Source organism: Nipponia nippon, unplaced genomic scaffold (assembly GCF_047370975.1).
Source record: "Nipponia nippon isolate SJK-2023a ecotype South Korea unplaced genomic scaffold, ASM4737097v1 scaffold_16, whole genome shotgun sequence".
Taxonomy (NCBI): Eukaryota; Metazoa; Chordata; class Aves; order Pelecaniformes; family Threskiornithidae; genus Nipponia; species Nipponia nippon.
This window is the reverse complement of record NW_028262332.1, coordinates 5,967,696-5,992,150: the sequence shown is the minus strand read 5'-3', so window position 1 is coordinate 5,992,150 and position 24,455 is coordinate 5,967,696. Positions and strand designations below refer to the sequence as shown.

The window sequence follows — 24,455 nt, the reverse complement described above, 5'->3', positions numbered from 1 at the left end:
GGAAAAAAAAACCCACAACATGATGTCATTGGTTTGCCGGTGCATCCCGCCGGCGCCCCTCCACCTGCCACCGGCCTCCGCTCGGCACGGCCATGAGCCTCGGCACGCTGGCCAGCCTCGGCACGCCGGCCAGCCTCAGCATGGCGGCCAGCCTCGGCATGGCGGTCAGCCTCGGCACGGCGGTGAGCCTCGGCACACCGGTCAGCCTCGGCACAGCGGTCGGTGATCAGGCTCCCGCCCTCCCGCCGGCCCCCCCGGCTCTCGGCTTTCCCAGGCTCCCGGCGCGGTGAATGCCTCTTTCACCACCAGTTCCCCTCTTCCCAAAAAAGCATCACCTTGCCAGCTCCCTTCCTCTCGCCGGCTGCCAGGAAAATAAAAATTAGGGCAAGGAGAGGGAGCGAGAGAAAAGCCAATGAACTTGTTTCCAGCTTTTCCTTCGGATCAGCCGTCCAGCACCGGGAGAAAAATATTTCTCCTGTAAAAAAATCCCCTCTCTGTGCAAGCTCTGAGCCCTTCGGCACCGGGACGCTGGCCGGAGACGTGGGCTCAGCTCTGCGGCGGAGGACACTGTAAGTTGGGCATCTGCTTAAGCAGTTTCCTGGCTTTTTGGGGGGGATTTTTGCCGTGGTTTGGGGCTCAGCCCCCTCAGGGATGGAGGAGGAGGGCTGGGGCAGGGGGCAGCTGGAAAGAGGGGAGTTTGGGGGGGCACAGGCTGCGAGGTGCCGGCGGTGCTGGGTGGTGCTGGGCACCGGCGGCCCCGGGGTGCACAAAGCCCCTTTTGAGCACTGCACAGAGGAGCTGCTCATCCCTCGCCCGGCCCTCAGCCCCGGCACTGGCCCCAGGAGAGGAGAGCGGGACCCCGGCCCTGACACCCGGGGAGGGCCGACAGAGGGGGGGCTCGGGGCTGTGGGGCTGTGTGTCCCCCCGTGTTAGGGACAGCTGCCCGGGGGGGCCTGGCCCCGGTCCGAGCCCTGACCCGTGGGGTGCCCACAGCCCCCTGGGACAGGGTGGTCCCCGGCCAGCCCTGCTGGTGTGGGGTGCTGCGGGACACTGGGGGTGCCCCAGCCGTCCCACGTGGGGATGGGGGACCTGCTCCCTCCTGCCATGGGTGACGGTGACACCCACAAAGCCACCAGACCCTGGTCCCCAGGGTGGCCGCGGGAAGGGCTGCGATAGGGGCTGGGATGGGGAGTCCGGTGGGACCCAATGGGACCCGGTGGCACCCAATGGGACCCGGTGGCACCCGGTGGGACCCAGTGGGACCTGGTGGCACCCAGTGGGACCCAGTGGGACCCGGCGGCACCTGGTGGGCCATGGCTGCCCTGCCGCCGAGGCCGGCTGGCCAGGCACAATACCATGGCCCTGCTCCTGAGCCACCGCTGAAGCCCCTTTCCCAGCATCGAGCGCCTTTGTCTCGCCTTTGTGATGGAAAGAGCCCCCCCTCCTAAATCACGGCCCTGACACCCCCATTGTCTCCTTCCCGGGGAGGTTTGAAACTTCCCCCCCCGTCCCGAGGTCAGGAATGTGGCCGGTTTCTATTGGGACGGAGGAGCAGGGCTGGGTGGGGGGCTGCAGGGTCACGCCAGCTCGGCGGGTCAACCCGAAAACAAAACCTTTTGAAATACCTACTCTCCATCACTGCCAACATTGTCCCCTGCCAGCGGGGGCCTGGCACGGCCCCTCGACGCCTCCAGCCCGGCCGCTGCCCACCCCAGCGGTCAGCATCTGGGGGGGGGACAGAAGGGTATTGTGCCGAAGGGGACAGCTTTGTTTTCGGTCACAGCTGCCCCGGGTTGGGACGGGGACCGACCGCCAGCCCCGCTGCGGGGAGAGGAGGGAGGGGACGGAGGGGATGGGAGCACACGGGTCAGCGCATCGTGGGGGGGGACCTGTCCCATCGGGGTACCCCTCTGTTGCCGTCCCTCTGAGAGGGCGCAGCGGCAGGGATGGAGAGCAGCTCCCCATGTCCCGGGGGTGAAGTCCTGGCAGGGTGCACGGGCTCTCCCTGCCCAGCGGGGATGGGGCAGCCTGGGGTTGGCCTCCTGCCTCAGTTTCCCCTTGCTGAGAGAGGCGTCCCTCTGCCCGCTCCCAGGGCTGATGGGTGCCCGGGGTCCCCTTTGACACCCAGAGCCAGGGGACGCTGGCCCTGGGCACCACAGACTCTGATGCTGGCAGATGTGGTCCAGCCTGGGGAGAAAAGGGACCATTTTGGGGCCGAGCTGGCTGTGCCACCCGGGAGGGACGTGTCCGTGTGGCTCCAACGTGGCTCCCAGTGCGGTGGTGCCTTGCAGGTGAGGCAGAGCATCCCGCACGGCCCCTGGCTCCCTGCTCCCAGCAGGGCACAAAGGGGGGCCCTGGGGGAGGCTTCTCTCTCCGCGATGTTCGCAGCCCACCAGGAACACTCCAGGCTGTCTCCCGATGGGTCGAGGCACGGGGGAGACACAGGCAGCGGACGCCAGGGCCAGCGACGCATCTGTGCCCCATTTCCAGTGGCACGGGTTTCCCTATCTCCACCAGCTGGGATGGGGATGCTGCTCCCACTGGCCTCCAGCTCCTCTGGCAGAGCATCTCTTGGGTGGGCCAAAATCCCCCCAGGTGGCCAAAATCCGCCCCCCGGATGGCCAAAATCCACTCAAGATGGCCAAAATCCCCCTGGATTTTTCTGGGTGGGAAGATCCATTGTTTTTGCCCGCCGCGGGAGCAGCTTGCTGAGGAGGAAAGCAGAGCGGCGCCTGCGGATGTGATGGGTTTAGCAGAGACCTGGAAGGAAAACCCAGTTGGGAGGGAAGCGCCGGCCTCCTGAGCTACCCAACAGCTGGAACAGCTGGAACAGCTCAGGATGAGGGGCTGGCAGGGCAGGGAGCATGGCGGGGTCATGGGTACTCCCTCGGGTCCGGGGTCCCTGCTGGCCAGGCAGCTGCCGGGAGGCTGTGCAAGCTCTGTGCCTCAGTTTCCCCACCTGTGAAATGGGCTGGGGTCATGGGGCTGGGGTCATGAGGCTGGACAAGTCGGGGCAGTGGTCTGGAGAGGACGGTGTCACTCGGGCAGCATCATGGTGTGGGAGCGGGGACCCTCGGGGTGCCCAGGGGTACCCAGGGGCACCACGGGCCTGCGCAGCCGGCTGGGCCCCTGCGATGCTTTTTCTTGTGAAATAAGTTTAAAAAAATTGTTGGTGGCTGGGGCACTTGTACCAACCCCCCGGCCACACACATACACCCAGAATTTCTGCATTTATACATACATATTTTTATATATATATCTCTATCTATATCTTTATATATTTGTTTTCTGCAACCAAACCTGAGTCTTTTAAAGCAGAAAAAAGTGACATTTGAGGAACCTGGAGCTTTTCAAAGACTTTGCTGAAAATCCTAGAAAATTTCAAGGAAGGGGTGGAGAGAGGTCGGAGGTGGCCAAAAGCCTCAGCTCTGGGTCCAAAAGCAACTTTTTCCTGTAAAAAAAAAAAAAAAAAAGAAAAGAAACCAGGCTGCTGGAAACGTGCAGCGCTGCTGCCTGCCCGGCAGTACGGGGATGGGAATGCACTTTTCCGGGCGGGATGCTTTTGGACCTGACGTCAGCTCTGCCTTACAGGTACCGCCATGGATGCATGGAGCCAGGGGGACGCCCTGAGCCCTGTGGGGACACCCTGAGCCCTGTGGGGACCTGCCACCCCGCCTGCCAGTCCTGCTCCTGGGGCGCAGGGGCTGGCACAGCCCTGGGCTAGCAGAGTGGCCAGGATGAAGGTGCTGAGCCGCAGCGCAGAGCCAGGTGGGTCATCACCCCGAGGACCACGCAGCAGGTGCCCTGGCAGGTAACCTCCATTTCTCCCTTCTCCCTGAGCTCGCTTGTGCGGTTTTTTTCCATTGCATGGCCAAAGCTGCTTGTAAGGCATCGCCTGGCCCACAGCGGGCTCCGAGGGTCCGTCGTGAGCCCTGTGGCAGCCGGGCTGCAGGAGAAGGCAGGCTGCAACGCTGGCTGCAAAGGCAGGGAGAATTCTGACCCCAGCTGAGCTTGCAAGGGCAGGCGCAGGATGCTTCGTCCCTCTGCCAGTCCCGGCCCATCTGTGTGCTGCACGTCGCATTGGCCCGTGCCTCAGTTTCCCCACATCAGGGTGCAGCAATATCGCCCCTTTCCTCTGCCTGCCACAAGGGCGGTGGAGCTGCGGACGGGGCAGGCTCTCCCTCTCCAGTCCCCGAGCCCGCAGCCGGGGAGGGTCGGTGTGGGCAGTGGCCGGGGCGGTGGGGCCGGGGCTGTGTGGGTGGCCGAACTGCGCCGGGCCAGGGATGCTGCGTCCCCGGGGCGGGGGACAGCGGGGGCTGAGCACACCGGGGGAGTGTGCTGGGAAAAAAAATTGCTGGCAGCGGTCAGGTGTTGCTCTTGCTCATAGAGCGGCATCCCAGGGCTGGCCCCAGCCCGGGCACATCCAGGCTCCAGCCCCCCCGGCCCCAGCGCGGTGCGGGGTGTCAGGGCTCTGCGGGGTTTCATCCCAGTCTGCAGGCTGGGAACTGCCCTGCTCGGCCTCTCTGGGATCCAGGCCTCTCAAAATCCTGTTATATCTGGCACTGAAATCTCTCTCTGCCCTTCCCAGGTGCTGAGGGCAGGGCAGGGCCCTCTGTGACCTCCAGGAGGGGATGCACGGATGGAGGGATGTGGGGACACAGGGATGCAGGGATGGAGAGGCAAAGGGATGCAGGGATGAAGAGGGGAAGGGATGTAGGGGCAAGGGGATGCAGGGATGGAGAAGGGAAGGGATGCAGGGATGTAGGGGCGAAGGGATGCAGGAGTGGAGGGATGTGGGGATGCAGGGGTGAAGAGATGTGGGGATGGAGAAGGGCAGGGATGGAGGGATGTGGGGACATAGGGATGCAGGGATGGAGGGATGTGGGGATGCAGAGATGCAGGGATGGAGAAAGGAAGGGATGCAGGGACGTAGGGGAGAAGGGAGGCAGGGATGGAGAGGAACATGGATTCAGGGATACAGGGGCGGAGGGATGGAGGGATGGAGAAGGGAAGGGATGCAGGGATGTAGGGGCGAAGGGATGCAGGAGTGGAGGGATGTGGGGATGCAGGGGCGAAGAGATGTGGGGATGGAGAAGGGCAGGGATGGAGGGATGTGGGGACATAGGGATGCAGGGATGGAGGGATGTGGGGATGCAGAGATGCAGGGATGGAGAAAGGAAGGGATGCAGGGACGTAGGGGAGAAGGGAGGCAGGGATGGAGAGGAACATGGATTCAGGGATACAGGGGCGGAGGGATGGAGGGATGGAGAAGGGAAGGGATGCAGGGGTGTGGGGACACGGGATCAGATGCGGCTCCATCGGGCGCCGGAGCCCCCGCTCCCCAGCAGCGCCCGGACGGCGGTGCCGGGAGGTGGCAGCAGCGGCCGGGCCGGGGCCGGGCCGCGGGCGGGGCCGGCGGGGGGGTCCCCGCGGGACGGCGCCAGCCGTGGGCTCCGCGGGCGTCCCCGCCGCTCTGCGGCCCTTCCTGGGCTCCGTCCCCTCCCGGGCCGCGGGGCCGCGCTGGGGGGGTCCCGCGGAGGGGAGGGGGGCTGCCCCCAGCCCAGCCCAGCCCTGCCGGGGGGGCCGCGCACACGGGTGGGCTCCGGGCACGCGTGGGGTCCGGCTGTGCTCGGCTCCTGGGCTCCTGCCCCCTCCCGCAGCTCTGCATCGCCGGGGAGCGCCCAGCCGCCCTGGCACGGAGCCCTTCCCCGAAATACTTGTCCGAGCTCGGGCTGTAAACAGTTTTTCTCTCCTTACAGCCACCGCAGGGCTCCCCGGGGCTCCCCGTGTGTTACCCCCTCCCCGTTGCTTCTTTCAGGTGCTGCTGGATTGTTCATCCCCGACCCCCTTGCTGCACCCTGCCGGAGCCTTCCCGGAGCTCCCCTGGGAGCGGGGGGGACGTGGGGAGCCAGCGAGAGCAGCAGCCCGGCCAGGCCTTCGCCCCGCTGCGGGTGGGTGCAGGTTTGGCCACGCGTGGCCAGGGCCCCTCGCCAGGGCCGCGGTGCCACCGCCGCAGCCAGGGGTGCGCGGCACCGCCGGTGGGGTGCCCGGAGCTGTTGCTCCCCAGGACGCGGCCTCCTCCCAGCCTGCGCTTGCTCCGGGAGCTGACAGCCGTGTTTATGGATTGGGTGGTTAACCAGTGGTTTTGGCCAAATGTCCCAAAGCTCGGACACGTTGCAGGCACGTCTGGGGGGCTGCACATGGGCAGCCGTGGGGGCAGCCCGGGTGGGACATGGCTTGGTGGGGTGGGCTACTTTGGCTTGTGATGGGGGAGAGTCATGAGCCCGCTAAGCCATGACTCACTCTGGCCACAAGCCCCCCTCAGCCACAGGCCCCCCTGGCCAGCAGCCCCCCTGGCCATGATCCCCCCTGCCCACCAGCCCCCTTGGCCATGATCCCCTCCAGCCATGAGCCCCCCCATCCCCTTGTGCTTCCCCACCACCCACCCACGCCGTGCCGGGCACCGCGGGGACCCGACCCGGCGCTGGCAGGGGGCACTGGGGGATGCCCAGGAGCATCCCGGGGGACCTCGGGGAGGGGGCACCGGCCGTGGGCTGTGCGGGGCCGTTTACCGATACCGGCTTTATTTAAAGAAACCCAACCCAAACCCGCCCCCGGGGCTCGCAGCGGCGGCGGGGCCGGGCCGGGGGCGGGGGCTGGGGTGCGCTGAGCGCGGCGGGTCTCAGCCCGCCCCTTCCCCGCCCGCCGCCGCCGCCGCCGCCATGGGCTCCGCGGGGCCGCTCTGCGCCCTGCTCCTGCTGCTGGGCACCGGCACCGGCACCGGGCCCGGCCCGGTCCCCCCGCGGGTGGTGCTCGCCCTCCTGGCCCGTAACGCGGAGCACTCCCTGCCGCACTGCCTGGGCGCCCTGGAGCGCATGGACTATCCCGCGGGGAGCATCGCCCTGTGGTGAGGGAGCGGGGACCCCCGGGGGGAGCGGGGACCCCCGGGGGAGCGGGGAGTAGCAGGGGTCCGGGGGGAGGAGGGGGCTGTGGGGGAATGGGGACCCCGGGGGGAGCTGGGATGCTGGGGTCACGGGGACCCGGGGGTAACAGGGAGCCCCAGGGGGATGGGGCTGCTAGAGCGGGGGTCCTGGGGGATGGGGGGGGAATGGGGAGCCCGGGGGTAGTGGGCACCCAAAGGACAATTGAGGGAGGGGACTGGGGAGCTGGGGAGAGTGGGGGGACCGGGGACTTGGGGGGATCTTGGAGTAACGGAGGCCTGCGTGGAGGGAGCAGAGATCCGGCGGAATGGGGGCCTGGGGGGGGAATGGGGACCATGGGGGGACGGGGACCACCTGGAGGAACAGGGACCCTGGTGGTAACAGCCCCCCCAGCCCCAAAGGGTGAGGGGTGCCTCTGCCCCGGGTGTGGGACCCAGCAGGGACCCGGGAGGGGCTGGGTGCTGCCCTGCGGCAAGGGGGCAGGACCCCCACCTTTCCCCTCCCGAAGCTGTGGGGCTGGCGAGGGCGGGGAGCCCTGGGCTCGGGGGGATTCTGCATCGTCAGGGACAGACGCTGCCTTCCCCCTCTCTGCAGGCCTGGGCCCCAGCCCCCCCTTGCCCAAAGACACCCCCCAAACTCCCTTTTACCGTGCTGGCGGGGTGGCTGGGAGAGGAGCCCCCCGTCCCTCCTATTCCTCGCTCCTCCGCTGCCGCCGTCTCTCGCTTGAGCTCGTCGGAAACTTTTCTGCAGCTGCTTTTGCAGGGGGCTGAGGCGGGGGCTGGCGGGGGGGTCCTGGCAGGGGCGGCTGCGCTGGGGCGGGGGAAAGCTGCTGGCAGCGGAGGGCCCTCGCCCTTGCCTGCCGCAGCCCCCGGCCGCAGGGCCCTGCGGGGTGTTTCAAGAGCAGCTGCCTGCAAAGCTGGGAGCTGGGGGGGACGCGGGTCCTGCCTTGTCCCCTACGTCCCAGGAGGTCGCCGTGACACCCGTGCCCGGGGGGCAGCTCAGGGCGCTTTGACAGGTTGAGGGTGCTGGGGAGTGTGGGGACTTGGGGGTTGCCCCAGAGTAAGGTGGGGCTCAGCCCCGTCTGTGCTGGGGTCCCCGTGAACATCGTTACGAAGTCGGGTGGGAGAGTTGATGGCGGCTGTGCATGGCCAGGGAGGGGTTGGGGAGCAGGATTTTTGCTGCCATCGGGGCCTTTCCTCTGGGTGCCGGAGCTGCGGGGTGCACAGGGGTGCTGTGGGGTGCAGTGGGGTGCACGGGCAGGGGGATGAAGCTGCTGTGCTCCGATGCTGCTCATGGTGGGCAGCCACGGGGCTGGGATGGGGAAAGCACGGCCAGGGCTGCTGCTGGGCTGCAGGGACAGGGGGCGAGAGCCACAGGACAGCACGGTCGGCGGCGGCACCGGGAAAGAAATTACCCGTTCGTGTTCCCCCTCCCACCAGCACAGCCTCGGTTCCTTCAAATTACATGTTACGTGTTATGGTCCCGAGTCCATCGCTGGCTCAGTCTCTTGGCCCCAGGAGCGTCGCTAGTGCAGGGAGGGGGCCTTGGTTGTCCCATGCGGGAGGGACCCCCAGAGGCTGACGTCCCCTCACCCCAGGTGCGCGACGGACCACAACTCGGACAACACGACGGCGATGCTGCGGGAGTGGCTGGGGGCGGTGGGGAAGGACTATCACTCGGTGGCCTGGAAGGTGCAGGAGGAGCCCAGGTGAGGCTGGGAGGTGCCCGTGTGGGCTGCGAGGGGCTCCTGGAGCAGCGCCCCGCTCCCTGGCTGGGGACGCTGCCAGGAGGAGCTGGTGTCGAGGCAGAGCTGGGCTGACTCAGCTGGCTGGCACACGGCGGCGTGCACCAAGTTTGTGCGTTCCCAGCGAGTGGGGTTAACCCCTGCCTCCCCCCCGGCCAGCTCCTACCCCGACGAGCTCGGGCCCAAGCACTGGAGTGACAAACGCTATGAAAACCTGATGAGGCTGAAGCAGGAGGCTCTCACCTATGCCCGGGAGCAGCGGGCGGACTATGTCCTGGTAAGGGACATAGGGTGTCGGCGGGGTGGGGGCCGAGGCGGGCGTCCCCACGCCTCCAGGACCTGTGCCGTCCCCCCAGTTTGTGGACACCGACAGCATCCTGACCAACAACCAGACCCTCAAGTTTCTCATGGCGCAGAACAAGTCGGTGGTGGCTCCCATGCTGGACTCGCAGACCTTCTACTCCAACTTCTGGTGTGGCATCACACCCCAGGTACGTCCCCGGAAAGCCTCAGGGAAGGGGACGCCCCCCCGCCATGGCGGAAGAGCCCCCCACCATGAGGCATCACGCCGGTGTGCTGCAGGGGTACTACCGCCGGACGGCCGACTACTTCCCCACCAAGAACCGGCAGCAGGTGGGCTGCTTCGCTGTCCCCATGGTCTATGCCACCTTCCTGATCGACCTGCGGAAGGAGGAGACGTCACGGTTGGCTTTCTACCCGCCCCATCCCAACTACACCTGGGCCTTCGACGATATCATTGTCTTCGCCTACTCCTGCCAGGCAGCCGGTGAGGGCCAGGGGGCCAGGGCTTTGGGGGGCTGGGGGGTTTGGGGGGGGCTGTGGTGCTCACCCGTCCCACCTGGCAGGCGCAGAGGTCCACCTGTGTAACCAGCAGCGCTTCGGCTACATCAACGTCCCCGTGAAGGCCCACCAGACGCTGGAGGACGAGCGTGCCAACTTTGTGCATCTCACGCTGGAGGCCATGGGTGAGTACCCGCGGGTGGCGGGGTCCTGGAGGTGTCCCCTGCCCCAGGAGCGATGGGGACCTGGTGCCGGTCCCCGGGGCAGGGCTGTCGGCCCTGGTTCCCAGCCAGGGGGGTCTGGGCTCTGCTGAAGGGGTGTCCCCTCTCTCCGCAGTGGATGGCCCCCCCATGCAGCGCTCCAGGCACATCTCCCTCCTCCCCAAGCCACTCACGAAAATGGGCTTTGATGAAGTAAGTGCCCAATGGACCCTGCCGTGTCCCCCTGTTCGTCCCTCTGGCTGCATCCATCCATGGCAAAGCCCGCCACAGGCTTTGGCCGAGCCCCCTGTTGCCCATCGTGCGGTGGCCGGGCAGGCTGTGTGCCCCCCGGTGACAACATGTCCCCTCGGTGGGGCTCTCCCCTTCCTCCCCAGATCTTCCTCATCAACCTGGTGCGGAGGCCAGACCGGCGCCAGCGGATGCTGGCATCCCTGTGGGAGCTGGAGATCGCCCCGCGGGTGGTGGACGCCGTGGATGGGAGGTGACTGCGGACAGACGTGTCCCTGCTCTGCCAGCCCCCTTTGTCACCCTGGGGAGCGGACAGGGGGTGGCTGGAGGGGACGCCTTGCTGATGCAGCCCCTTGCCTTGCAGCACCCTCAACAGCAGCGACATCAAGGTGCTGGGGGTGGACCTGCTCCCTGGGTACTATGACCCCTTCTCTGGCCGCACGCTCACCAAGGGCGAGGTTGGCTGCTTCCTCAGCCACTACAACATCTGGAAGGAGGTACGGGGCCGTGGGAGCCATGGGAGCCATGGGGTCCTCAAGGGCCACAAGCATGGGGCAGGGACCCTGTGAGCATCATCAGGTCTCTGGAGAACCTGGGGATAGGGGTGTCCTGCAGGGTGAGTGGATCCAGTATGGCCCAGTGCCATGCTGGGGTGGGTTTGCACCTCTGCCCCCTCCCCATAGATCGTGTCGCGGGGGCTGGAGCAGTCGGTGGTCTTTGAGGACGATGTGCGCTTCGAGGCTGCCTTCCCGGCGCGGCTGCGGCAGCTGATGGAGGAGCTGGAGGGGGCACAGCAGGACTGGGACCTCATGTAGGTGCTGGGGCTGGGGGTACGCGGGGTGCGGGTCCCAGGGGCTGGCTCTCACAGCTCGGTGGCCACCCCGCAGCTACCTGGGGAGGAAGCAGGTGAACGCGGAGGACGAGGTGCCCGTGGAGGGTGTGCAAAACCTGGTGGTGGCTGGGTACTCGTACTGGACACTGGCCTATGCCATCTCCCGCCGCGGGGCGCAGAAGCTGCTGGCTGCAGAGCCCCTCTCCAAAATGCTGCCGGTGGACGAGTTCCTGCCCATCATGTACGACAAGCACCCCAAGTAAGGAGCAGGGGGTGCAGGAGGGCTTGCTGGTGGAGTGACATGGCCATGCCGGTGAGGGAGCATGAGTTTCTTCGCCGCCGTCACTGTCTCACCCTGCTTTCCCCCCCCAGCATTACTCATGCTGGAGGAAAACATCTGTAGCATGAGCTCATTCCCCCCAGCCGCTGCCTGGCTGCCAGCCGCTGGAAAATGGCCCTCTGCCAGCGTGGGGTGGGGGGACGGGAGTGGGGACAGAGCCAGGGCTCGATGCTGGCCCCGCACAGGGGTCTTGGCCCCATGGTGAGGGGGGAGCAGCCCCCTGTACCCCGGCGCTGGGGGGCTGTGTGGTTCCCTGCCCCTGGTTGTGGGTCTCAGCCCCATCTTGGGGCACGTCCACGCCCCTCTTCCTGGGGGGGGGGTCAGCGGCAAGGCTGTGTCTGGGGAGGGGGAGGCAATTTAGGGGGTGGGCGAGTGCTGGTGGCTGGGTGTCCTGGGGGAGAGGGGGGTGGGAAAGCCAGTGAGCAGGATGGCGAAACAGAGGGATTAGGCATGTAAAAGGGAGGCTGGAGGTGGACAGAGGGGCGGATTAGTGCTCTGGATGTGAACCAGGAGCAGCTGGGAGTCCCATGCTCGCCAGGATAACGGCACCAGACAGCCCTGGCCCGGGGCCAGCTGGGGCCAGGCTGGCGGGATGCTGTGCCGGAGACCTGCTCTGTGCCAGGGCCGGCTCCATGCCACCGAGGCTGGTGGGGAGAGATGGGTCCCATCCCCTCCCCGGTCCCTCCCCAGCCAGGCGCTGCAGGCAGCAGCGGCGCAGGGCAGGCCCCCAGCTCGGCTCCACCAGGCCATGCTCTGTAAGCCAATTTCTCCTCTCGGGTCCGTGCCACTTTCGCCAGCGAGGATTACAAGCGGCACTTCGCCCCCCGGGACCTGCTGGTGTTTTCGGCTCACCCCCTCCTGGTTTATCCCACCCATTACGCTGGGGACAGCAACTGGCTGAGCGACACCGAGACCTCCACCATCTGGGACGACGATACCAAGAAGACCGACTGGGCTGGCTCGCAGAAGACCCTGAGGGACTCACAGGGCAGTGCCGGCCACCTCCGCTCCACAGCCCGCGACGAGCTCTGATGGTGAGCGAGGTCGTGGGACCTGGGCGCGTGGTGCTGGGGACAGGGGGCAGAGTGACTGGGAAGCATCTCCCTGCAAGCGCCGTGTTCGGATGTGTCCCGGATGCCTAGTTTCTTTTTGCCATGCCGCAGCAGCTCTCCCCATCAGACTCAAAGCACTGGGAAGCAGAGATGAGACCTCTTCCAGGCGGGGAAAGGGATGGGGATGCACTGGGCTGGAGGGGGCCAGGGGACTGGGTTATGCCGCTCCCCGAGTCCGTGCTGCTCCTCAGCCCCTCAAGTGAGGACGGGACAACGCTCCTTTGCCTCCTGCAAAAGTCACCCTGGTTTGGAGAGAGCTGGGGGCATTGCGCAGGGGAAAGTTTCACCCCGGTGCTGCTTGCTCCCGCCCAGAGCAGGTCTCCCTGGGGCTGTGTCTCCATGGGGCGGCCGTGCAGGCAGGCGAGCGCCCGCGCTTGCTTGGCCCTAAGGCAGCACCTCCGTGGTTAATGCCGGGTCAGACTTTCCCTGTCTGAGGTTGCTCGTGCTGGCAGCAGAGCTTCCCTGGGAGCAGCCAGACCGGGGGAGGCTGGAAAACAATCCTCCCACCGCCTCTGCTGCAGGCGTGAACGCGTCGGGGCTGCTCCTGCCTTGACCGCTAACATTTGCGTCCTTGCCTCCTAGGGACGAGGGATTCTGACCCAGCTGGGAGCACCGTGAGGCAGTGGCCTGATCCTGCCTGCTCCCGCTTGAGAGATGCAGCTGCCCTGGACAGATCCCCCCAGGGTCCTTTGAATCTGCACGGGGGGAACCCATCCGAGGCAGGATTTGCCCCAGGGCTCCCGGAGAGCCCTTTCCCTGCCTGGTGGAGGGACCGGGGGAGCGCTGTGCTCCGGCTCTGCTGAGGCCACGTCTCCAGGACTGCCCTGAGTGATGCCAACTCTGCCGTCTCCCACCGGCTTGGACTTTGGGGAGTGTTTTTCAGGCCGGGGGCTGGCTCCCGCGGTGGCACACGTGGCCTCCTGCCGCCGACTGGGCTTGTCCCTCACCTGTGCCGAAGCCCAGGGAGGATTAAAGCACACTGTGTTTGAGCTGACGTACCAGGTGCTGGCTCTGCCGGGTGGCATCGCCCCGTGTAAGGTCCCCAGGGCATGCCCCGCCGGGGTCACCTCGGAGCTGCGGTGGTGAGGGTCTGGTGTTTCCCCCGGCTGGGGATGGCTTTGGGAATGACATCTGAAATGGGGAAAGGGAGGGAGGGAGGTGGGGTGGGAGACAGAGACCAGAGCTCTCCCTTGGGATCTGGGGGTGAAAAGGTGGGTGGGATTTCCGCGGAGCTCAGCTCTCCCCTGGGAATGCTGACAGAAAGGATTTCCCTCATCGGTGCTAGGTTTGGCCTTGGGACTGTAAACCCGACACCAGCTTGAGCACCGAGGTGTGCAGCCGAGTCCTGCTGGGCTCCGGCATCTGTCACCTTTGTGGCCAGCTCTGGAGGAGGGTGTTTGCTTTCCAAGAGCCCCGGCTTGTTTGGTGCTAAACCTCAGCTTCTCGGCAGGATGATGTTCGGTTGAAAACTGAGGATTTTCTGGGGTGGAGGAGCAATTATTTCCTTAAAACTACTGCAACTAGCCCTAGTCTGGGTGATCTGGGGAGGTGTGAGCTCCCTGCCAGGCCCCCAGAGCTGCCGCCTCTCTCCACCCCTGCCTGGCAGCTGGCTGCCCCTTTTGGCCCTGGAGCAGCTGCTGGGCTTAGCCCCAGGATGGTGGGTTGCCACCTTCACCCAGGGCTTGGGGGGCTGCGCCCCTCTTCTCCCCACAGCTCGATGAAGGCAATGGAGCAGTGGGTAGAAGCCTTGGTAGCCAAGACCCACAGCGGGATGTCTGAGACCACCAAATAATCCAGGAGAGCAGTGTTTGGGGCAGGCTGAATAGCTGCAGCAGGGACCTCCTGAAGGAAAACCGGCTCCAGGAGATCACACGGGACCTGAAGATCCGAGTGGATCTACTGGAGAACAGGGAGGAGACGGCCAAGTGCAAGGTCTGCAGCCACAGGGTCTCAGCCAGTACAAGCACGGGCAATGCAGCAGGGTGGAGAAGTGACCCATGGCAGGTTGGGGACACCTTTGCTTCCCTGCCTGTGCCCTGGTCACAGGTAGCCTCAGGGCTACAGGAGGAGCTCAGGAGCTGGAGCGGAGGAAGGTCTGGTGCCAGCTGGAGCGGAGCAAGGAAGCGGCAGCAGTGCTGCAGCACGCATGACCCAGCAAGGGTCCTGGCGCTCGTTCCAGCGCCCACTGGGATGCGGGCGAGGAGCTGCCTGCGCGGGGGCTCGGTGCAGCCACGCTCACAGGGCGTGCAGCCGGCCAGGGCGTGCAGCCGGCCAGGGCGTGCAGCTGGCCAGGGCGTGCCAGCAGAGCCTGGGGCTTTGGGAAGCTGCAGTGGTGTGGAGACCTCGCTTCTCGGGCTGCCCTCTCTGCCATGAGACCTGTAACGGGTCTGCGAGGAGGAGCCAGAACTCCTCCAGCTGTTCGAAACTCTGGGGTTTGGCTGAAAATCACCTAACAAAAACTGAGGCCAGCCCTGAAACTTGCCACAGCTCAGTGGAAGCAGCCCTCATGCGCTGCTGAGCTGTGAGATTCCACGCGACTCGTGCCTTCCACAGCTTCTCAACAAAGCCGAAGTGGTTTTGGATCCTGCGGAAGTCGCTCCTGTTGCTTCCCCCTTCCCACTGGAAGTTTCCCTCCAGCCTGCGCTGGCGGAACATGGATGGGAACACGGATTTGAGCTGCAGAGAGCCAGGGACAGCCGGAGTTCAGCAGGCGGCGCAGGGGAGACGGGCAGGAGCACGGCAGAGCCAGGGGCGAGGGTTTATTTAATTTCTGTGCCAAACTACCGCGTGAAGCCCCTGCAGGGGTTTGAGTGGGACACGAGCTGCCCGTAGCCGCGTGGGGACGGACTGGGGTTGCCCCAGTGCCTGGCCAGGCTGCACGGCACGGCCGGCTCTGCTCCGCACCACGGTCACCGCGGAGAGCCCGCAGCGCTCTGTCCATTGGCTACGCAGGTCCCTGGGGGTTCACGTCAGCCCCTGTCCCCCGGCTCCCCCACGGGCGCTCTCCTCTGCAGAATGTGCTCCAGCAGGCAGGTCGCTGCCTGAGCCAGGACCTGCTCCAGCCTCTCCTGCTCCCCGGCGCTGAATGGAGCCAGGACATAGCTGGACACCGTCATTTCACCCTCCGGCCGCCCGATGCCAACCCTGACCCGGGTCATCTCCTGGGGAGGAAGAAGGAGAGCTGGGGGAGCTTCACCTCAAGGGCCCAGCTGAGACAGAGCTGGGGCAAGGGGACGGTGCTGTGAGCGGGGCTGGGTGGCGAGGGAGCAGCCCCTCATGTTTTCCAGGTGGTTTCGGGTGCTTGTTCCAAGAAACATGATTTTGGAAGAGGCTTTTGCTGGGCTGTGCTGAGATCCCAGGCTCCTGCCAGGCCTGGCAGAGCCACTCAAACTAATTGTTTCCATGTCCTCCACAGCGGCCAAGCCGACATCAGCCCTCGGGGAAGCAGAGGGAAGGAGGGGAAGGGGAAAAGGGGGGTGAGGAAAGGGAGCAGGGGCTTGTCTGAGGGGAGCTGGAAGAATGGGAGTGGGGGGATGACAAGCCATGCGCTGAGGTGGGGGCAGGACTGATCCCCTTCCATCGGGGCCCACTCACGTTGGACTGCAGAGCACTGATGCAGGATCGGACCCCGTTGTGTCCCCTTGGGAGAGAAGGAGAAAACCCACCGTTAGTCTGTAAGAGACCCCCCCACCCTGGTATGGGCTGGGGGTCTCTCGCTGCAGGGACTCAGGGACGTGGTCCCAGCCAGGGGCTGCAGCCCCCATGCCCTGGCTCTGCAGGAACATCCAGCCCCTGGGGCTGAGCGTGGCTGGGAGGGGTGGACGAGGGGAAGCAGGGATGGGACGGCACGTTTTGCGCGTCTCAGCTCTTGCTGCAGCTGGTGCGTGCGTGACTGAGCGCCGTGGCCCAGTACCATCCCTGCCCTGGCCCGCAGTGGAAGATTTCCTAGGTTAAATGTCTCAAGGCTGCCCCAGGAGTGGCGCTGGGGCAGGCAGAGTGCTATAAAAAGCCCATGTGGTGCAGCCGATGGGCTGGATCCAGCCCACAGCCGCTTCCAGGAGGCTCCGTGCTCTCCCTGTCAGAGCAGCAACCGGGAGGCTGCCCAAACAGCTGGCTGTTGCGTCTGCCACTGGGATGGGGCCCAGGGCTAGCGCTGGGGCTGAAAGCACCGCCAGGCTGGTGGGCCGGGACCGGGAACGGCCCACGTGCCTGTGAGGGCATGGCGAGGCCTCGAACCAGCTGACGCAACCGGAGAGCTGGGGCCAGCCCATACCTTGCGCTGCCTCCCAGCTTGATCGCCACCTTGCCCAGGGCCTTGTCCAGGTCGTCATGAACCAGGTAAATGTCTTCTGGGCGGAGGCTGTAGATTTCGGCTTTGGAAACAGAAATACAACCCAAGAAATGAGGGGGAGGCAGGCTCACCAGGCCCGGACCCCGCAGAGCTGGGCAGGGGGCAGCAGGGCCGTCGCGGGGCCCGGTGGCACAGCAGGCGTCGGGGGTGACCCAGCCGCTCACCGGCGCTGGCGACGCTGAGCCCGTTGACGTTCATGAGCCTCCGCGGCTTGAGCAGCAACAGCTCCAGGCCGCGGGCCGCGGCCAGGGCCACGTCGGCGCAGCACCGCCTGTCCGCTCGCCAGCCCTCGGCCACCGCCAGCTGCCGGGCCAGCCGGTCCAGCACCGCCATGCCCACGCTGTGCCGCGTCCCCCGCAGCCCGTAGTTGCCCAGGCCGGCCACCTGCACGCCAGGCGTCAACGGGGCTCTGCCGGGCCACCATGAGCCCCCGGCCCCTCCAAGGGCCTGATCCCCCCCAGCACCCCTCAGCCCCAGTCCCCCAGCCCCGATCCCCCCAGCCCCGATCCCCCCCAGCCCCGATCCTCCCAGCTCTGATCCCCCCAGCCCCAATCCACCCCAGCCCCGATCCCCTCAGCCCCGATCCCCCCAGCCCCGATCCCCCCAGCCCCGATCCCCCCCAGCCCCGATCCCCTCAGCCCCGATCCTCCCAGCTCTGATCCCCCCAGCCCCGATCCCCCCCCTCCCCTCAAGCTGGGCCCCGCCCCCCGGCCCGACCATGACGCAGGGCCCCGCCCGGCTGACGAGCGGTCTCGCGCGCCCCGCCAGCTCCGCCGCCAGCATGGCGCCGCGTGCTCCCTTCCCCCGTGACGTCACGCCCGCGCCCCGCCCCGCCAATAGCCCGGTACCGCTCCGCCCCTCCCGCCGCCATCTTGCTTACGGGCAGCGCCGCCATCTTGCTTGAGGGCGGCAGGGCGGGCCCGGGGTGGCGGCGTGGGCAGCGCCGCGCTCCGCCCGCGCAGGGGCCGGGGCCGGGGCCGGGGCCGGGGCCGGGGCCGGGGCCGGGGCCGGGGCCGGGGCGGCGCAGCCAGGGCGGGCTGCGGGGTTACTGGGAGCCGCGGCCTGCGAACGGCCCCTCCGCCGGGAGGGCGGTGCGGGCCCGGGCCGTTTGCCGCGGCCGTGCCGGAGGAGCGGCGGGGGGGAGGCTGGGAGAGGCCCCGTCCGCGGGCCCAGCCGGTCTCTGCGGCCCCGGGGAAGCGGAGTCGCTGCGGGAGCTGTCGGGGCCCGGGCCGCGCCCCGCCCTCGGCGGCGGCCTTTGGCTGTGGCTGGATGGGGGCATGCGGGGCCCCCCGAGCCCCCTCCGGCCCTGCCGGCGGAGCAGCGCGTTCTTCCGTGGCCGTGTGACGGCCCCCGGTCCCGCCGCACATCGCGGCTTCGCTCACGGCTCTTTTCCTCTCCGCAGGGCTGGACTCCATCGGCGGGCGGCGGGAGAAGCCGTCGGCTGCCATTCGAGAGCCAGCAGCCTGGGTCCGCGGGGGGTGAAGGGTCCCCGGCGGGGCAGGGGTGCACCAGGCCGGGAGCCGGAGGAGGGGGGCGGCATCGTTAAGGCCGGCTCTCACGCTGGCGTCTGGCTTCGGGCCGCCGCTGGCCGCTCGCCGCGCTGATGCGGGGTGGTTCGAGCAGCGCCGGGCTGGGCCGGCGTGGGCTGCGGGCTGTCCGTGGCGCGGGCAGAGCTGGATGAGCGGCGGGCAGAGGCCTTCCTCCAGCTCCGCGACTTCCAGTCGGCCATGCCGAACTTCAGGAAGGCTCTCGCGGTGCTGCCTGCGTGGGGGCAGCCCTGCCTGGCTCACCCGGCCCTTGGCCTTCGGCTCCCTCCCGGCATGGCCTGTCCTGCGGGCACGGCTGGGAATGGCTGCTCTCTTCCAGACCTGGCTGTGTCTCCTGCCCGGCAGAGCTCAGAGCTTTTGGCTACTGATGCCGAAATCTTTGTGGCTGGGCTGGGCTGGACACGCGCCGTGTGCATTTGCCACTGGCGCAGAGAGCTCCAGACAAAGCCCGAGGGTGACAGCCAGCCCCCAGCTGCTCTCGTTTAACCGAGACGCCGATGCTGCCTCGCTGCAGACGGCTTCCTTCGCCTGGGGGAGCTGGCCTACGCGCTAGCGGATTACCAGCAGGCACTGGAGCTCAGCCCGGGGAACCGCGTTGTGCAGAAACGGGTTGCAGCGGTGCTGCGCGAGCAGGGACGGCAGGACGTGGTGGCGAGGTGAGCGGGTGGGCGGGTGCGGTCTGCCCAAAAGGTGACGGTGGGTTGCTGGATGTCTGCATTTGGCCTGGGAACCTTGTTGCAAGCAGGTGTCTCGCTCCTCCTCAGCCCTCCCAGACAAAGGATTGCTTTGGGGGTTGCTGCAGGCCTGTAGCATTGCCTTTGCACCGACAGCGACTCGGGTGAGCGAGCCCGGGGTGCGGCGGCAGGGGCTGCAGGCTTGGATCTCGCACCCAGCCAGCGCGCGGAGCGGCAGCCGTAGCCGCTGCAGAAACGGCCGGTCTGCCACCGCGCCTCGGCTCCCCACGTGCGGGGCCAGCAGGCAGGCTTTGCGAAGCCACCCTCCCCGGGAAGGAGGGGACGTGGCTCCCACCCCCTGCTGCGCTGGCAGTAGCCCTGCGACCGCGGCCTTGGGACGCAGGGACGTGCTCTGCAGCGGGGGAAAAGTGCCGCTGGGGCAGAGAGACCCAGGGGCCTCCCTGGACCTGCGCCGGCTCCTCTGCGGAGGGCGCCTGGGCCAGCGACTGCTGTTTCGCCTCCTCCCCGGGGAAAGGCCGCTGCCTTGTTCCAGTTACCTACTTGGAGAGCGTCAGCTCTGTGCCGCTAAATCCCCAAAGTCCCATCGCATCAGGCAGCTGTTCTCATGCAACTGCAAATCTTCCAAGTCCTTCCGCACTAGCGGCAGTAAGGAATCCAAGTAAAAGACTCTTCCCCAACCGTTATTTCATAAAAGATTTATTGTAAAATTAGAAATGCATAACATTTTTGGAAGAGGCAGAATTTTTGAGTCCGTGGGCCAGATCCCGGGCAGCGTTTGGGTGGTGTCTGAAATCGCTGACCCCAAAGCTCCGGCCCTGGAGCTGGAATGGTCCCAAGCACTGGCAGCTCATTTCAGCCCAGGGCCCGAGCGGAGCATCGGGAGCTTCGGGAAGCGTCCCTGCACCCATCCCCGGGGCAGTTTGTTCCTCGAGAGTGAATGATTCTGGTTCTTCTGACCTGTTCTCCCATAATTGACTGCACAGAGGAGATTAAAACCTGGGCGAAGGCCAGTGGTGCTGTGCACCCCGTGCCTGGCAGTGCGGAGCACTAATCTGCTCTAGGTTGTCCCCAGGTCCCTCGCGTAAGTGACACTCCCCGGAAGCTGAACGGACGCTGGCCCAGCCAAGGCCTTCAAGGTCTGACCAGCAGAAGGCTGTACAAGAGCCTCAACAGCTCATAGCACCAACTCTCAGCCTGCTGTAGAAATCATCACGGAATAAAAGGAATTTTCAAAACCGTTAGTGGCACCGTGGGCTCCCCTGGAGGTAGGAGTGGAATTTTTTGTAGCTGGTAAAACAAGTGCAAAGTCTTTTTGTTGTTGTTTTCCTGGTTTGCTGCAGGGAAATCCTTTGGACCTTAGGGGAAAGATGGACAAGGGGGTGGGAGGGAGAACCTGGCTCCTGGCAGATCGGGTGTTGCCATCTCCCGCATTACCCCCCCCACGCTGGTTGGTGGTGAAGCTGGTCCCTACCAGCACCTATTCACGGTGAAAGGAAGCTGGAAAGAAGTTGGCTCTAAAGCTTCCTTGAAAAGAAAACTTTGCTGCAACGTTGAAGGTGTTCACAGGCCAGCGCTGCAGCAGTCTGCACGAGCGCTGTCGCGTTGTACCAAGGAGCTGAGGCACAGCCACGCTTAAAAAGGTTTTTTAAAAAAAAACAACTGTTAAAATGCTGTACGAAAGAAATATTCTTCTGTGGGCTCAGAATCTTGATGTGTTGGAGATCAGTAGCTGCCAGGAGAGAGGAGAGCTGCAGGTGGGTGCTGCTGACAGGGTGAGAAACCTCCCTGACGCCGCAGGCCCTCTTGGCATCCTCCCGTCGTCGCAGATGTCGTGGGCGGTGCGCCGGGCTGGTTGTGTCCACCCGCACCCGGCTGGGGGTGCATCAGTAAAGTGCTTTAAATCACATCGCTTGCGCTTGGTCCCGCAGCCGCATCCTGCAGCGGCCTCCTTGGGGCTGGAGAGAGGAGTTCAGCAGGAGAGCGCTCGTGCTGCCGAGGGGGAACACGCAGCTCCCGCTGCTCGTCCCGCCAGTCCCGGGTTCTGCCGCTTTACAGCTCCGTATACATCCCCTATGGATCTGAGCGAAGCCCTCGCCCGTGACTAGAAGAAAAAACTGATCCGAGAGGCCACTGTTTTGCAGCCCGTTGATGAAAATATTTTCTCTTCTTCTGGGAAGTAGGGGATGCTGTCAGCCACCTCCTGGACAACATCCGGACGTACTTCGAGGCCTTGCTGGATGAGTTCGCTGACGACGCACTGCTTTACGTGGTGGCGCTTCAGTGGGAGGAAGGGCACAACAAAATCAATGAGATGTTCGTGAATGATCCCAGATTTCCAGAATCCACCTGCAAAAGCGAAGGAAGAGACAGGTTTTACCTTCAGAAAGTCTCTGCAGTCCCTGGAATTCAAAGAGCTGCTTTGTGCAAAGCCAAAGTACTCGGCTGAAGACAGATCCGCTCCAGTTTTGTACAAGGAGAGAGCTGAACCCATCAGTTGTCACTCCCCCTTCCCCCCCCCAATAGATTTGTCCTCCAGGAAAGGGAGGATTTAGCTTGACTAGTCGGAATTTAAGCTCTGCTCCCTGTGCCAAGGGCAAAGCAAGGACAAGCAGGCAGGCAGCGGGGATGGGTACGGCTCGGTGCCTTTCCGCTGAGCGTGCTGTGCTGTTTGCATCCCCCAACGGCGACTACACCTTGTCTCCAAAGAACTTTGCTAAACGTGGCAGCAGGTCTGCTGGCTTGGAAGGCCGGGCTATTCCTTCGCTTCGCCAGGAAACCTCGTGGGGATCGCAGTTCTCTTCCCGCAAAACCCTGTCGTCCCTTTCTGGCTGCCTGGGAGGCAGCAGGCGGTGTCGGTGGCTGCCTGGAATGGGCCTGGCTCCCTCTGCCGGGCTCTGACCCTGCAGGAAGGGCTCCGCTTCGCGGACTCACTCTGAGGGTTTTCAAACACGGCTTTGGAGATGGCCAGCTCCAGGTCCTGCAGGCTGATCTCCTCCCGGTCCTTGCGGGCACGCCAGAGATCCAGCGTCATTTCGTTGATCTGCTCCCCTCCTGCGTTGCTGCACAAGAATGAGACGCTTATTTGGCCTGTATCCGGGAAAACGGTGCTGCAGGACAGAGGTGGCATCTGGCACCCTCCAGCCTGCACGAGCGCGAGCCAGGATCTCCCAGCTGCCTGGCCTAATGCGACTCCTGTAAAGGCAGCCAAAAACAGGGACAGGAGAGCTTTTTCAGCCTCTCCAGGTCTGTCTATTCACAATGAAATAGTGTCTCTTGGTATTTGTAGAGGCTCAAGGCTTGGAGAAGGAAAAGCAAAACACGTGTGTGCTCTGAAGCAGGCATGACCTCTGCCCAAACGAGAAGCCGTGCGCTGGGAAGCCCCGTGATGGCACAGAGGGGCCTCTCTTACCTTATGAAGATGAAGATCGCCTTGCGGTAGTTGGTCCCGTACACAACCCACGAGGGTCCCAGGAACGGTATGATCACATCGATCAGGCCTGGGTGCATCTTGTCCGTCTCATCAAAGAGAAAGGCCGATCGTCCACAGTTTGTCAGGTTCCCTTGGATCCAGCGCTTCAGGCTTTCCTAGGAAAAACACCCACCAAGCCGTAAGGCAGCAAGATACCGAGGGCGGCGAGGGAGGCTCGAGCTACCCCAGAGCAAGAGCCGAGGCCTGAGCTCAAGCGGAGCTGAAGGTGCTGAAAGCAGCACAGCACCACCTACTCGGAGCAGGAACAGCCAGCACCGGGGAGGCCTCCTTTATTCTGGGTTTCGCACAGTGGCTGTTTCTGGCTTTATTAGCCCGTTGAAGATCTTTTATTACAGATTTAAAGGAGGAGGCAGCAAACTAAAGCTGGGGATTCAGACTCCTACAGTTCCCCACGTTCTTCTCTTTCACTGTGTACCTACACAGTTCCCAGCTACTGAGTGCTTTTTGCCAGCTCCTGTTCTGGTGCAAAACCACGTGCCTGCGCTGAGCCAGAAGAGCTCTGGCTCTACTACGGCTGAAGTTACTTCAGTGTAGATGCCAACCAACGCAAAACCACTCACGTCACCTGGGGGCACGTATAACTCTCAACGGAAGCACTTCACCCCGTGTGGGTTTTACCTTCCTGAAAGCATTTCTTCCAAGGACACGATACAACAAATGACTTCTCCAAACACCCAGAAAGCAAACGTCCCGGTGCACTGACTCCCTGCTCTGCTGGGGGTTTGGCAGCTAACCTTCACATTTTGATTTCTCCCCTTTCTCAGCTTTAAGAGACAGAGTGGCACAGTTAAGAGTCTAAAGCTGCTGTTCAGGAGCTGCCTGCTCTGTGAAGAGGGGATTACAAGTCTAGCGATACGCGGGTTTTCACAGCCATCAAGCTCTTTGGAAAGCAACGGGAGAATATGAGTTCCTTTCATCTAAGTGAAGCACTTTTGTTTGTGCGTTCAAAGGGCTGTGTAAATATTTAAGGAATGAGAACATGATCGTGGCAAGGACTGCTGTGGGGAAGACAAAAGTGATAACCGAGTGCCAGAGTACATCACGGTTACTAGTGGATCCTTCAGCCAGTGTGTGGAGCCACTCACTCAGCCGCCTTTGTCTGAGAGGGTGAAAACAAAAGAGTTTTTATTCCTGCTGTGCTTCAGGAAACAGCCTGAATGTGTATCTACTGAGGATCAAGGTGGACATAACCAAAAAAAAACCACCCCAATCGAGTAGTACTGTGCTGAGAGGCGCCCCTTACCTTGTACTGCTCTATCTGCTCGGCATGGGGGAAGTGCACTATGGGGGAGAACTGGTGAACGTAGGGGCTCTGCAGCCCACCCTGGAAGAGGTAGCGGACGAGCATGGAGCTCACATAGGTTTTGCCTGTTCCAGTCGAGCCATGGAAGGACATCACGAGGGGCTTCTCCGGATTCCGGTTCTCCAGGAACTCCCTGACTCCCTTCATCACCTGCTGCCTCACCAGGGGCTGCCCCACCAGATTCGTGGCCAAGTCGCACTCCAGACCTGAAGCAAAGTCAAATCGAGACTTAGAAAACGCCGCCTGAAATAGCTCCCGCCTCGCACCGCGGCCGGCCCGTCCCTGAGGGCTGCCGCCTCCGGCCCTCCCCGTCAGCCGGCCCAGGCTGCGGACCGGCCCCGCCGCCCGGTCCTGCCCCTCGGCGCGGCGGGGAGGCCGGGAGCCCCCTCTGCGCCCCGCTCCGGGAACGGAGGGTCTCCCGCAGACCCCCTTGGCTGCCGGGACCCCCTTGCCCGCCGCCTCCCCGGCCTGGGAGTCCCCGTCCCCAGAGGCTCCCCCGCCCCTCGGCACCCCGCGCCTCAGGGCCTCTCGCCTCAGGGGCGCCCCTTTCCCGTCCCCCCGCTCCCGGCCCGCCGCTCCCGCTGACCGCGCAGATCGGGCCCGAAGCCGCACTCGCAGTCCGCCGAGAAGCCGCAGCGCAGCGCCCACAGGTCCCAGGCGGCGGCGGGGCGGGCGGCGGCGGCCGCCAGCAGCAGCCCCAGGCCCAGCGCCGCCGCCGCTCCGGGGGCCATGGCGGCCGCCCGCTCCGGCACCGCCCGCACTACAGCTCCCGGCATGCCCCGCGGGGGGGCGGGGCCATGATAAGAGGGGCGTAGTCACGGGCGGGGCATCGCCGTGTTGCCCCGCCTCC

At 65.0% G+C, this 24,455-nt stretch overlaps 3 protein-coding genes across 8 annotated transcripts; 1 reads left to right on the top strand and 2 right to left on the bottom strand.

The window, feature by feature from the left end:
* The first annotated feature begins 331 nt into the window (after positions 1 to 331).
* On the top strand, positions 332 to 13,208 carry CERCAM (cerebral endothelial cell adhesion molecule). Of its 4 annotated transcripts, none has more exons than XM_087752931.1 (15): positions 332 to 569; positions 3,592 to 3,811; positions 5,819 to 5,951; positions 8,539 to 8,649; positions 8,845 to 8,962; positions 9,042 to 9,176; positions 9,268 to 9,472; positions 9,552 to 9,671; positions 9,823 to 9,899; positions 10,082 to 10,188; positions 10,300 to 10,432; positions 10,619 to 10,746; positions 10,823 to 11,026; positions 11,905 to 12,141; positions 12,802 to 13,208. In XM_087752931.1, exons 4-14 carry the CDS (start codon positions 8,576 to 8,578, stop codon positions 12,137 to 12,139), a joined length of 1,536 nt encoding a protein of 511 aa, XP_087609057.1. In that variant the 5' UTR covers positions 332 to 569; positions 3,592 to 3,811; positions 5,819 to 5,951; positions 8,539 to 8,575; the 3' UTR covers positions 12,140 to 12,141; positions 12,802 to 13,208. The 4 variants fall into 4 exon arrangements, with proteins under 4 accessions (XP_087609057.1, XP_087609055.1, XP_087609056.1 ...); XM_087752929.1 differs by having other exon boundaries at positions 333 to 569; positions 3,592 to 3,768; XM_087752930.1 differs by lacking the exon at positions 5,819 to 5,951 and having other exon boundaries at positions 333 to 569.
* Positions 13,209 to 14,958: 1,750 nt separating this feature from the next.
* PTRH1 (peptidyl-tRNA hydrolase 1 homolog) lies at positions 14,959 to 17,369 on the bottom strand. The gene is made up of 5 exons (XM_087753196.1): positions 17,288 to 17,369; positions 16,735 to 16,954; positions 16,493 to 16,592; positions 15,814 to 15,859; positions 14,959 to 15,380 (listed from the first exon to the last, which is right to left on the bottom strand). The coding sequence occupies exons 1-5, from the start codon at positions 17,351 to 17,353 to the stop codon at positions 15,189 to 15,191; spliced, it is 624 nt and encodes a 207-aa protein (XP_087609322.1). The 5' UTR covers positions 17,354 to 17,369; the 3' UTR covers positions 14,959 to 15,188.
* Positions 17,370 to 19,492: 2,123 nt separating this feature from the next.
* TOR2A (torsin family 2 member A) lies at positions 19,493 to 24,388 on the bottom strand. 3 transcript variants are annotated; one of them, XM_087752703.1, is made up of 5 exons: positions 24,192 to 24,388; positions 23,660 to 23,811; positions 22,222 to 22,397; positions 21,744 to 21,871; positions 19,493 to 21,158 (listed from the first exon to the last, which is right to left on the bottom strand). In XM_087752703.1, the coding sequence occupies exons 1-5, from the start codon at positions 24,379 to 24,381 to the stop codon at positions 20,914 to 20,916; spliced, it is 891 nt and encodes a 296-aa protein (XP_087608829.1). In that variant the 5' UTR covers positions 24,382 to 24,388; the 3' UTR covers positions 19,493 to 20,913. The 3 variants fall into 3 exon arrangements, 2 of the variants coding, with proteins under 2 accessions (XP_087608829.1, XP_087608828.1); XM_087752702.1 differs by having other exon boundaries at positions 23,546 to 23,811; positions 24,192 to 24,375; XR_015703657.1 differs by having other exon boundaries at positions 21,020 to 21,158; positions 21,506 to 21,871; positions 23,546 to 23,811; positions 24,192 to 24,386.
* Positions 24,389 to 24,455: the final 67 nt, after the last annotated feature.